The sequence below is a fragment of the Thermobia domestica genome, chromosome 1, assembly GCF_964235325.1.
Source record: "Thermobia domestica chromosome 1, izTheDome1.hap1.1, whole genome shotgun sequence".
Classification (NCBI taxonomy): domain Eukaryota; kingdom Metazoa; phylum Arthropoda; class Insecta; order Zygentoma; family Lepismatidae; genus Thermobia; species Thermobia domestica.
The window spans coordinates 129,095,489-129,109,369 of NC_137454.1; the positions used below are offsets into that span (position 1 = coordinate 129,095,489).

The following is a 13,881-nucleotide window of genomic DNA, read 5'->3' on the forward strand; positions in this document are numbered from 1 at the left end:
GATTCTCCTTGCGTGAACATCTTTTCATATTTCTTTTTGTGCTGTATTGGAGTCTAGCGTCCCTTTCAGCGCCAAAGTTATATATGGCCTAGACCTACTACTTAACGTGGAATCCGAACCATATGAACTTCCGCTGGCGATCATGAATCTCCCGCACCGGAATAAACGTTAGAGATAAGAGAACAAGAAGTTGTGGTTTTATATTTAACATATATATTAGAATGTATTTATTATATTACATAGGGTGATATATTTGTAAAGTTCTTACATTCAAACATAGATTCTTTATTAAAGAAAAAAATGTATAGACGAGGTTCGAACTCAAGTTAATATGAACAGTGGTATGCAAATCCGTTACATCATCCACTATGCCAAGAGCGTATGGCTGTTGGCCTACATCCCTGTTAAAGGTGTACTTTCCACAGGTTTGAATCTGATATGTCGTATGCTACTTTTTAAATTTTTTTTGTCGTATTTTATTATAATTTTCTTCATATTACTTGATTATTTATTGGAGGCCAGATGATCTATTTCTATTAAGAAACGCATTTTGCTTTGTAACAGAATGGAGGGAAAGCAGATTTCTCTTGTAAGCAGATTCAAGAGACGTAAGGATTGGAAGACAGTCTCGGCTTTTGAGATCAGAAGTAAATATTAGCTTTTCAGTTTTAACAGTATTTGGAATAAACACTTATTGTAACACTTTAAGAAGCTTGGATAGAAAATCCATAGCAATGACGTTGTAGGTTCCCAGTACAGTAACTGTTAGAAGTTTCACACATTTACATACACATTCACATTAAATTTGGACGAAGTTCTGTACGAGAGCCTATGAATAACCCTGTATATGTAGGGTGGGTGAAAATTAACTTACTAATTTTAAAATTTTGTGTCTTCTAAATTGTATAAGTTAGAATTGTTCATTTTCTCCAGGAGTTGCATTTCCATGTTGCCCCTAGCATTTTCAACACACCTCTAAACAGATTGTAACATTTTGTACAGCCTCCTTTAGGAGATCTGCAGATGCACCTGATTCATCGAATGTGGCTTTATAGATTTTGTTTTCATGTTCATCAAGACGTTTGTTTACTTCAATACATTTGAACCTATGCTCAACCCTGTGAAAAGTAATCAAAAAGAGTAAGGTTGGGACTTGATGCAATCCATTCTGTAGATTCTCAATAACTGTCAATCCTGGAAAATTTTACTGAGCCAATTACAACATTACAACAGGCCTTACAAAAAGCGGGGGAGCACAGTCTTACATAAATGAGAAATAGCATATCTCTTTGCACATAAAATTTGGCCACATAAAGGTTTGTAAGATTTCCGGGTATCGTTCAGTATCTCACAACAGAAGAATATGAGAAGTTGTACTACACTTTCGGCTTCTGTATCCCTTCAGCCATCTCTAGAAGAACCTTATATGACCAATGGTGCTGCTAAGCAACCCTCCTTACGTAAAACAGCTTCATCGTGTTTTATATATAAAAGTCGACATACTCCATCTTCAATAGAAGCATCATTTCATGAAATTCCACACAATTGCCACAATCTTCCAGAAACAGTTCTTGATATGATAAAGCTTCCATGATCGACATTGTAACTGTGGAGTAGGGTAGAAGAGGGTAATTGGCCGGAAAACTTAAAAAATTATATTTTGCATTTCAGTATATTTTTATGGAATTTAATTACACCAAAATTTTGGGTGGGTAGATGTTGATCAGAAAAAAAAAAAGCTTAGATGAATTTTGAGAGAGGGTAATAATAACAAAAAAACAAAAACTGATTTGGTTGAGAAATGGCATATTTGAAACTGAGTTTCAGGTTTGTGTGTGTTTTGGTTTGAGTCACAATAAATCGCTCATCTATTAATGTTTTGAACCAGATTTTTTACGCTGCTTAAAAACATCACAAGGATGGTGCCGTGAAGAGCAGCAATCTTCAATCCTCACTATGAGGCAGTTAAAATTTTGTTAAAATTTGTACCTCCCAATTACCCCCACGGGGTAATTGGGCGCATGATGTGGGGGTAAATGGGTGGAATGCCTTAAATGAACATTTTTTTGTTTAGAATTCATTTAAATGCTGTGCTATCTTTTGTCTTTTGTGATATACACTTTTGTTTCATAGTGCATTGTCCTTATTAAACTGTATTTAGGATTTAGATTTCTGGGCTTTCGGTATCCAAGGCCATTTAGCCCGTCACATATGAGGGATGACATCCCTTGACGAGCACACTATCCGGGGAAGGGAAGGGAAGGGAAGGAAGTGGTCTGGGACCCATAAGTTAGGTACCACCCCGACATTTGCCTGGTGTGAATTAGGAAAACCCAGGAGAACATTCAGAATGGCTGGCCTGAAAAGCTTTTTACACTGGTTCAACCGAGTGCCCCCAGCGGGAATAGAACCGGGGAACGCTCGTACCGAAGGCGAGAGTTAAGCTATTTTGTTCAATTCCGCTCCAGTGGCCGTTGCGTATGTCAATAGTGTTGTGCTGTAAATAGGACTTGTCTATCAATACAGAGTTCCAACACATGTTCAATTGTAATAATTTATAGTTAATTTAGCGTTAGTCTTATTACCTTCTCCTATGTTTGTTTGAATATCAGGGCCTGTTCTCGTTGTTTTTCTATTTTTTTACGTTTTCGGCCAAAGTTTTAACCGCTTATAGTTTTTTTTTTTTTTTTTTTTTCGTATGTGATATATTTTGGATTAAGTTCACAGGATAATATATTGTGTTATAAACAATAACTGGAAGGCTTGAAAAGGCATTCAAATATCTTTGAAATTTAGAAACAAGTTACTCCTTATTTTGCATAAATATAGGTATATTTTTTTCTAACCACATAAAATTATTATTTTTAAGTGGAATATAAGTTATATATACCAAACAAAAGCTTGAGTTTTCTTCATTTACACCCAATCACTCCCACGGGTTTATGTGCACCGGAAATGGTTTTAATCATTTTGCACCCAATTACCATCTTAGGGGTAATTGGGTGGAAATCAGGCCATAAAAATGAAAATGTTGCAACATCAAAAGTAAAGATGCTGAAAGCTTACCACTACTACAGTTCTTCTGCACCAGAAGAACCTGCAACATACAATCAGTTCTTAAAAACTAGAAAAACGCCTATAACCTGTGGGGAAAAAAAGGTTGACTAAAACATAACTTTCAATTCCCCCTTCTACCCTACAATATCATTATTGTTGCACATGCAAACACTTTTTTTTTTTTTTCCTACCTTATGAATTTAGGAGGATTCGGTCGAACATCTCTGCTAGTGTCTGCACTTTTTCTGCAGATCATGATTTTGAAAATTTACGGTACCAGTTCTTTGAAAGTTGGTTACACTATTGGTAGTTATAATTTTCAGTGACTATTTTTGATTGTTTTTGTATTCAGAATAGCCTGTCTATCGTGATGACTTCTGTTTTTGTATTCAGAAGAGCCTGTTTACTGTGTTGACTCCCTTACCTCTATTGCAGTTGGACAGCATACTGCCATATCATTTATCGTAGCTCTTCCCTGAATAGTCAGTTTACTAGTCATCTTTCATATCTAAAAACAAAGAATAAAAAATAAAATAAAAGCATGAAACAAAAATCATAAACAGGGCCCGAGACTTTATTTCCTATAAAAATGTAAAATAATATGTAAATATGTTAGAAAAATGTGGATATATTCTCAGTGAATCCCAAATATATGCGCAAGAAAACTTTTATATGTTTCATTAACAATTCAATTAGCGTCCTCCACACAATATCGTCAGTGATTCAAATGATATATTAAATGAAATCAGAATCTCTTTAATGAAGAATGTGTGGAAACACACTAAAAAAATCGTGTCGTTTATTGTGTAACTATTCTCAGTTGTGTTTACTATTCTGTCACATTTACATATTCGTTAAAGGGTGGATTAATTTTCAAATTAATAATAGTGAAAAAATTATATAAAAATAAATAATTTCAGAAAAAATTCGTATTGATTACATACAAAATCTTTATGAGAACATGTTACAGTGAGTACTAGTCGACACAGAGGAAATATTAAAAAATTACGCATACAAAAGAACAGGCTTCACAAATTTTTAATTCTACTATCTTCAAGGATTATAATGAGACACAAAAATTCTCTCCAGGCTCTCTTCCGTGAAACTTCGCCTGTTATCTACCAGCAGCACGTTGTAGCGTAAGAACGTAGTTTTACGTAGCACTGGAGCAAACCTAAAATATTCTACATATTCAAGCATCAGATCTTCCCGAACACTTTTCCAGACTTGATCTTTCGTCACCTCTCAGGATACGGGATGGTGGTTAAAGTGCTGTATCCAAAATTGTTCAAGATGGCTCTCAATTTGTCTCTAACCAACTCTACTGTGTGTCCCCTCACTGTTGACAACCTCGTTTTTACTTTTTCTGTAGTTTGAAGGTAGTCATTTACACTTAACACCGTTTATCTCCAATCGCTTAATGCACTACACGAGAAACACGACATTCACAGAAATACAGTATAAACAATATCGTCTTTCAGTTTTGTGTCTTGAAGTAATTGCTGAATAGCACTAACAGATGCGGCACCTTCTCTTCCAAAACCTGCAGCTACTTCGGAAAGAATATTTAGATTGGAGCAGTAATATTGAACTCCTATTTATAGTATTATTACTGAAATGAAAGTCTGCCGAATACCTACGAGTTTGAGCCAAGCAACTACACTTTGTCTAACAAAACGAATTGAATTAAGTTTTCTTTCATTGTTGTAAAATAATAATAATCAGGGTGGGAAAAAAATCATGATTTAAAAAAAATCATTTTTGTTGATTTTTTTGATCAAATCTTTCTCCTCGTATAATACAAGTCGCGAACTAAAGAAAAAACATTAGGAATAAGTATTAAGTTTTAATTATGCCATTTAAGTGAAACAATTTTGAATTAATCCCCAATCAAAAGCTTTTTAAATTTCAAATTATGCATTAAGGAAAAAGTGCAGCTATGATTTTAATATAGCCTATACGGGATTTTACTTACTTTTTACTTTTTATCAACATGACTTTTTTTTTTTTTTTTTACAAAACTTTGATTTGGCAGGGGTATATTTTAAAGTGGGACTAGTTTGCGGCACGAAATACATAAATTTCGCATAAAGGTATAACACCTAAAAAAAAATTCGGAAAGGAGATCGGACCCCTCTAAATACGCCCCTATTATCTAGGAGCAAACAAACAGACGCGCACACAAAATAATTTTCTCCTCAAGAGTCTATGGTGATTTTCCTGGTGAAATAGTTAACGATTTACAAATCCTATGTTACGAAGTGAAGAAAGTAGGATTACCCCGTTATCCGTTGAAAACGTGATTTTCCCTAATCATCCTCTGCATGACACTCGTTTTCATACCGTGCTGTACATACATTTGAGTCTCATTGTATTATTATTATTATCTTCCATAATCGAAATAACAGAACAGAAACGGGATTTTACTTATTTTCACTTTAAATTAATTTATTTCGGAATATGATTTAAATCGTGATTTAAATCAATCCAACCTAATAATAATAATAATAATAATAATAATAATAATAATAATAATAATAATAATAATAATAATAAACTAGTTAAGATTGGTTTTATTTCTCGCAGGCGATTATCGTATATGCGTATATGGAGAGCAAATTTACGTCATGCAAGCTCAGGAAGTTATACGAGTATAGAGGTTGTGGATGTTTTCAGTTTCGAATCTCTCAAAATAAACGCATTTTCGAGTTTCTTAAAATAAACGCATAATAAAGATACGGAAAAATATTTTAAAAAATGATTGTATTGAGGAAAATTACGAAACTATAGATAAATATGTCATCTTGCTTGAAAAGAGAAGAAATACGTTTAAAAGAAAACGTAAACTATGTCATATCAAGTTGGCTTATTTAGTTCATTTTCACCAGATACGACAAGATCTCACTCCATAATTCGATCCCATGTGAAATAATAATAATAATAATAATAAAAATATGTTATACACAGTGTAACATAATGTCCCGGGCCCTAATCATAAATAATAGCATACGCGATACAATAAAACAACGAAATCTTCGTTGTAATATTACAGAACTTTATGAGATATAAACACTGTGTAAATTTTCAGTTACTTTTAATGTTAGATTTGTTAACTATATTCATCAAGAATTATTTCAGAAAATTAAAATTGCAACCCAAAGATTATTGCACCAAGATTAAATGCATTATACAATTAAAAGTAAGAAATATATTATGATTTTAATATAACCTATTTAAAGCTTAAGAAAATATTTTTCCAACTTAGTCAAACTTATAGTAATCTTATTTGAGGAATACAAGAAATTCTTATCATGATTCCGTTTCAGCCAATGTCGTGTTTGGATGAAGTCCCTCTGCTTCTTCCTGCTCCGCTCTTGTGTTTTCACTATTTCCCATTTTCTTCCTTATTGTACCATGGAAATTGGACATAATGCAAAGAGAATGGTGGAGGGAGAGTAAATTGCAAACCGAAAATTAAACTATATCCCCACCCCCTTTGTTTACAATTGTACCGAAGTTCCAAGCTATATTTTAAAAACTAGTGCAGGAGTTTCATAATTTAGTTTGCAATTTGAAGAACTGGTCATCAACTACATAGACAAAAAATTCTTCGTTCTTATAACTATATATGTATATATATATATATATGTTGAGCTTGCATTTTAATAGTTAACTCGATTTCGACTAACATTACACTTAAGCACATTGTGCTCTAGATTTCTCAATTACAAGTTTATTTATTGACAACTAATAGTTCGTATGATTTCATTATAACTAATATCTTCGTTTTACTTTGTAGCCATCCAATTCGTTCTTAGTGATGAGTTCTCTCATTTACGATCAGAGCAGCGACAAGCTCTGCTTCATGAAGGTGTTGGTCCACGTGTTCTTTCAGCTTATGTGGAAATTATATTCGACAACTCAGATGGTAGATTACCTGTAAGTAATTTGTTGTTAGTTTCATGTCACCTATATCAGCCTCGAATTTGCACCTGTGCCTTTAAAATTTGAATTTTTTTCTAAAAATATCAAAATCTTCTACTTATAGCTCAACCTAGTTGATATAATCTGTATCGCTACTATTATGTCAGACGTGCGATTTAAGAGATGCTCAAATATATAGTGTTGTCATCGCTGCTATTATGACCGACGTTCGATTTAAGAGATGCTCAAATATGTAGTGTTGTCAAACTTGTGTGTCATTGTTTTGTGGAGATTTCCTACTGTGCTAAGCTAATGCAAGAAATGAAAAACCAATGATGCATTTCTGGAAACAGACTCACTAGAACAGTTGTTTCCAATTAGTTGAGTCGTGAACTCCGTTTTAAATTTTAAGGCAAGCTATGGACCCCCACACCGATAGAATTTGGCATTTGCGTAGAAGTAGTATTTGAGAGGTAGAAATGAATGTTAACGATTAAATTCGAAGCCTTTCCATTTTAAGGTTTGAAATTAACAATAGATAACATCTCTTTGCAAGAATCAAGAGAACATAATGGTGATATTACATTTGCTTGCGTATGTATAAAAATTACGGTACACATCAAGAAAATTGATAAAGGTCAAAATGCTTTCCGCTTAATATAGTGTACTGTACTGCGCCGAGGCATTGTATTCCAACCAAGTTTAATCTTGCAAACACGTTCATTGAAAGCACTAAGATAGAGAGGAGCTCCATCAAACATATTGTTGTTTATCAAAATTCAAAGGTACATACGGTGTCTCAGATGTAATACCCTCAACTCTGATTCACAAGTTTGCTGTTGTTTATATTTCTAGAACATCGTTAGCCTATCGTCGTGCGAAACTTCTCAGAAAGTATACAGCCCATGTGAGTTGTATTTCTGAGTACCCCTTCCGCTTTCCGATGCATGTTGGCCTGATTTATGACCGATGAGCAGCACATCCTCGTGCTACGGCCATAGTACATGCGTGCTTATGAGAATCTCACTACGAATGAAATTGTATGACCATCTTTTTGTTAAATTTTGTGCTGTTCAACTGTGGTTGTTGAATCCACCAAGGCTCGACGTTCGCTTGTCATCACACCCCAAACAGAACACATCATCAGGGATTCTAACGAGAGTTCGGAACGTTACTAGAGAAGTACCCTGATTTCAATATGTGTTATACGGATAGTTTGCTAGGTGAGAATTCCGTTGGCTGTGGTTAGGTGAGAATCACGCGTTTTTAGATATTTTATTTTGAATTTTTAATATGGAACATGTATTAGCCATTGGCCTTATCATAACGAGGACAAGTAGCTTCGCTTCTGACGTCCCCATTAAACTACAACAAATAAACAATTAATATTTCTAGAGTGTTATTAATATCAAATTTCGGAAGGAACTATGTAGGCTACTTACTTTGTTGCCATTACAACATTATTAATGTTTTAAAACCAAAGTTAATCAAAACCAGATTATTCTTTTTATTGGTCTGTGTTTTGCAATAATAAAGCACACCACCATCATAAGTATTCCGTTATCACTGACAGGCCACTTGCCTCAAGTTAGTTTCCATGCATGGTTCTCCGGTATTATCGTGGTTTTGGTGTAAGAATTGCTCTCTTGATTATTGTCTATTAATTGCAGTCCCCAGCTTCTCTTTCTCTTATCTTTCACTATTATTTTCTATTACATTTTTTTTCTCAGATGCCTCAATAACAACCATGTGATTAATGAAGCGCATACACTTAACCCATCTACCGGAATAATCTTCCCTAGTAAAAATATTATTTACTATTTCTCCTGAATAAAGTTTCTTCCAAATAGTGAAAGACATCAATCCTTTTGTGTCATTTCATCTTTCAATTCTGACTCTTATTTGTTGTTTCAGATACAGACTTTATGAGTCCTCGATCTTTTCATTCTATTCCAATTTGATTTAGAACTTTCATTCGGTTTTTCCATGTCACTACTCGAAAACCTTCCATTCCTTTCTTAGAAATTGTTAGGCACATAGCATCATTAATGCTCTTGTTCGTCTTAGATTCAAACTATTCCTCTGTAATTTCCTAATTTGTTTAGTCATAAAATTTATATTTAGAACACATGCATTAATATAAATATGTTATAGTAAAAAATTCATAGTTGATCTGTGTTTAAGAAATGATAACTTTCAAATTCATAGTTACTGTACTTCTTAATGCTCCCTAAGAGTATTTACTTGATCATATATTGTAAAGTTTTTCTCTTTTATTTGTTCGTGTTATTTTATACTATAGATTTTAATGCATCGTGTTATTTTGTTATGAATCGGCAGCTCAGTTCTTTCTTCAGAACTTTAGGCTGTTTATTTTACTGTATTGTGATCAAGTTGTAAAAAATTAAATGTATATTAAAAACGAAAAACATTGGGAAGTTATTTATTATGGGGCATTTCTCTACTATAAAAGAAAAAAAAGGCTTTAAAAAAAATCAAAATTATATTATACCATGTTGGAATCACATTTTCTTGTTTTCCAGATTGATAAGGAAGAAGTTTACCTTCGGCGAACTATTGGGCTCAAGAAGGACCAATACTTTTTGAATAAGAAGATCGTTCCTCGAACAGATGTAATGAACTTACTGGAGTCCGCAGGCTTCTCCAGATCAAATCCTTATTACATTGTTAAACAGGGCAAGGTAAAAATGTTTCATACGTACATTGAGTACGCTGAATCGTTATTAATTTAAGGAATTGTAGCAATACACTTACGAACAGTTACGAAGTTACGGCATGAAATAATTTTATAGAATTCTAGTTATATGTTACGAGCATATAATATGCACAATGATATTGAATTTCTTTGATAACCAAACGAAAAATTGAAATGACGAAACATCAAATACAGTGAAACTTTCGAAGTTGATCACTCTTCTGTCTTCCTCACCTCTTCAATTGCTAGCTAAAAATGAATATATACTTATACAAGTTTTAATTCTTTGTCTTGGATACCTCTGTAAGTTTAACAGTTCTTGATGAAACTATCAAAATCCAAATTAGAGTTCACTCTCTCTCTCTCTCTCTCTCTCTTCTTCTTCTTCTTCTTCTTCTTTTTTAATTTTACGAACAATTGATAAGTCATAATTAGAGGCACGAGTTTTTCGCAATGCGCGATAAAACGAAATGCGTCAGAATTAAGTAATTTTCAGTGTCTTAACGTTTTATGATATTGTATGTGTATTTTCATTGGTTTCCGTTGCGCGATAAAACGCGAAATTGCGAGAAGTTTCTAACAATACACGATATAACGCGAAATTTTAAAAATACGTTTTCGTTATTTTAAAACGCTAGCTTACGGTAGAACGTGGCATGAACTGTGCACTTTGGGTAATTAGGACACGACTATAGAGAACATGTCCGTTAGCTATCACCATCGCAGGAGTTCCGAAGTGATGATTGTTTGAAGTTTGTTGTAAATGCAGTTACATATATGTGGCTTCCAACAAGCAATGTCAATTGTGAGAGATATTTTTCCAAGTCTGAACTGATGATAAGTGACAAACGTACAACAATGAAGGAGGAAAATGTGGAAATATGTAACATGCTTATGTTTAATGCTTAAATGTAACTTGTGCATATGTGTTTTCAGAAGACAGCAAAACTTTTCTAACCATAGTAAGTTTAGTTACTGATATTCCTCAGTTTGGTTTGAAAAAATATAATTTTCTATAAATGAAATCGACATTGTCAAGTGAAATATTCAGTGTATTTTGTTTTAAGATAATTAATGGTTTATTTTTATAGTGAACTATGAATAAAAGAAACAATTGTAAAAATGTCAGGGAATTCTTTTCCACAAAAGCTACTATATACGAAACTTTATTTAGAAAATGCGACAAAACGCGAAATATGAAAAACGAAACGCGAAATTTTCAAATTATTAGTGCGAAAGACTCGTGCCCCTAGTCATAATTATTATATTTTCCTTGCATTCGTGTATTTACGTATGTAGTATAACCAATTACGTTTCGAACATGTATGAGTTTGTATTTATATTTTTAAAATAATGAAAGGGGGAAGAAATAGAATCTATTCTACATGTAGGTACTTTCGAAAAGGCCAATTTTCACGGACACTTCGTCTTCTATATTCTTCTCTAAGTAGTATGGCCATGCTACTTGGTTTCAGAGTTGCCAGATTCGGTAATGATAGGACTCTTCCTATATTTGGAAAATAACTCTGAACAGAATTTGACCCAGCCTAGTCCAGTTGACGTCCTTTCAAATTTAATCCCGAGTTCTTAATTTAAAAACTAAAGACATCAGAATTAAATTTTCTATATTTCTATTGAATTAAAATATTTTTGTATAGTTAATGTCATGTGAATTAGTATATTGTAATGTTATAACAGTCTAGATAGATGTTCGGTTATTTTGCATCGGGTTATTTTGCTCTTTAATTTTCGTTGATGTATTTCGTTTTATATATTTCCTACAGCGTGTCTCAAAAGTCCCCTGACGGTAAGTCTGTTATTATCAGAGTTACAACAAAATATGAGAGAAAACCTTCTACAAATATGATGTTTTCAATCTAAAGTGAAGGATTTTTTTTTTTTTTTTTAATCGGACGAGCCGTTTGGCCTGTACACTCTTTATGCGCCTAATGTTAAATGAAAATGCAACGTTGCCGTTTACCTGGACCCACAACATAAGTGAATGAAGTTACTGTCTTTTATATTAACGTGTCCATAGCCAACCCCCATTTCAAACATGCCCGCATTCACCATACTCTTACAAAATTTATCCACCTCCCACCCTGCTCTCTCCTCTCCAAGCCCCTCTATTAATAGCAATGTTGCATTTTCATTTAACATTGGGCGCATAAAGAGTGTACAGCCCAAACGGTTTGTCCGATTTAAATCCTTCATTTTAGATTGAAAACATCATATTTGGAGACGGTTTTCCCTCTAACATTTTGTTGTAACTCTAATAATAGCAGAGTTACCCTATGTCAGGGGACTTTTGAAACACCCTGTAATCTGTATATTGCATTTCGTATAAATTTATCTTTATGTTCGAATTACTAATGTAATTGGTTAATCTAATGACTTAGCCAATTAGTTTTTATAATTCGATTATCCGGTCTAAGGTATTTATCCTATGAAATAAATCGATTGGAATGCAACAGATTAAAAGGTAAAAACAAAAATGTTATATTGAAATATAGATGGGTTAAATTAAAGAAAGAAAAAAAAAAAAAAAGAAAAAATATTGCCTCCCTTAATGCTCTCTGTAGTTTCCCGCTTGTTTAGACAATATTTTATGTTTGTTTGTTTTTAAATGTTTCCATCAGTACTAATTGTTAATTGTGAGGTACATCAATAAAAAGAACTCTGTTCTCCTTCATAGTGTGTAAAACGATCAAAAAATTCTACATTTGTGTATATAAAAGTAATGAAAATTAGAAATTGTTTTAATTGATTTTATTTCAATTTATAAACACTGCAAAATCGAGTAAATTTCAATTATTATATTAAATACATCCGTTTTATTGATTGTTTTTTAAGTCACTTGACAAGGCAAAATATTATGTTTTTCATGTTTTGTTATTTTGGTATTTAACATCCCGTTTCAGCACAGGGTATATGAGTTGTGAATCTACAATTTAACTTGAAATCCTAATCCCATATATTCACCAGGGGTCGAACGTAGGTAGTCCTCACGAAAGAAACGAACTCTAACCATTTAGCTCCAAGAGAGCTCTTTCGTAAGAACTTTATCTGATAATTATAGCTCGTCATTATGATTTTAACTGTATATGTACATCTACTTTTGCATTCTTCTGGATAAGTGTAAAAAGCAGTCTTTTCGTAAATATGTTTTCGTTTTTAATAGTATATATTGAGACAGTTTTTTAAAAATTTATTTTCTTTTTTTTTTTTTTAAATATTTGGTAATATATTGTAAATTACCTTGGACGGGAAGAGTGTGATCACTATATTATTGTCAGTTTATATTTATTTTTCTTCCTTCCTTCCCTTTTCTTTTTTTTTTCTTTTTTTTATATCATGTATCTTGATGTTTGTGATTTTTCAATTTTCCTCCAAGATCTCAATGATAAAATGATACAGCAGAAAAAGGTAACAGTTTTCTAATCGAAACTGCGATCAGACTAATTATTTTACACATGATCTTTTATTTCCTATTTGAACTACAACTCAAAATGTTGTGCTTTCAACAGTTAGTTATGAAACATATGACCCCTAATTTTTGAAAACTAAATTTTTCAGATGATTTCTTCAGTATTTACTGGAGTTCGAATAGTGCGTTTTTTTTTTTTTGAATGTCTCTTTTTCTTGGCGCAACTTTTCCCCAAAAGTTCGTAATCCAGAATATTACAATTACAATACTGTGATTCCGATAGACGTTGAATTGCCAGCGAAATGCACGCTGATTAACAATCACTGGCTTAAAAAAAAAAAAAAAGTGTACACGTTGAATGCTCGACGTTCTGCTGACCAATGCTTAAGCTGGCTTTTTTGATTGATGCTGATTTGAGCTGGCTACAATATCACAATCAACCTCAGCACTCGGATCTATGCAGAATTGATCTGAAAAAAAAATGAAATAAAATAAAAAAGAAAGGAAAATAAAAGAAAAAAACAAAGCTTTCAATTACGCCATTGGTGAATACGGCTTTTATACATGGAGAAAACATGTAAAAAAAAAAAAAAAATGTAAAATTGTAATTTTAATTAAGAGAGGTGCGTTGTGTTTCAACTAATTGTTGAAAGCAAAACACATTGAGCTATAGTTCAAATTGGAAGTAAAAGAGTTCAAATTGGAAATTAAATATCATATGTAAAATAATTAATCTAATTTCGATTTCAATTTGAAA

General features: G+C 32.7%; 1 protein-coding gene across 5 annotated transcripts in view; it reads left to right on the forward strand.

The window, feature by feature from the left end:
- LOC145689187 (structural maintenance of chromosomes protein 3-like) overlaps positions 1-13,881 on the forward strand; it is a 137,671-nt gene that overhangs the window by 11,877 nt on the left and 111,913 nt on the right. For 3 of the 5 annotated variants that reach the window (XM_081763332.1, XM_081763341.1, XM_081763338.1), the window contains exon 4: positions 9,525-9,683. In XM_081763332.1, the coding sequence (XP_081619458.1) occupies positions 9,525-9,683 (159 nt within the window). Of the gene's footprint in view, positions 1-6,856; positions 6,997-9,524; positions 9,684-13,881 lie in introns of all 5 variants that reach the window. The other 2 variants (XM_081763327.1, XM_081763322.1) reach the window with 1 other exon arrangement.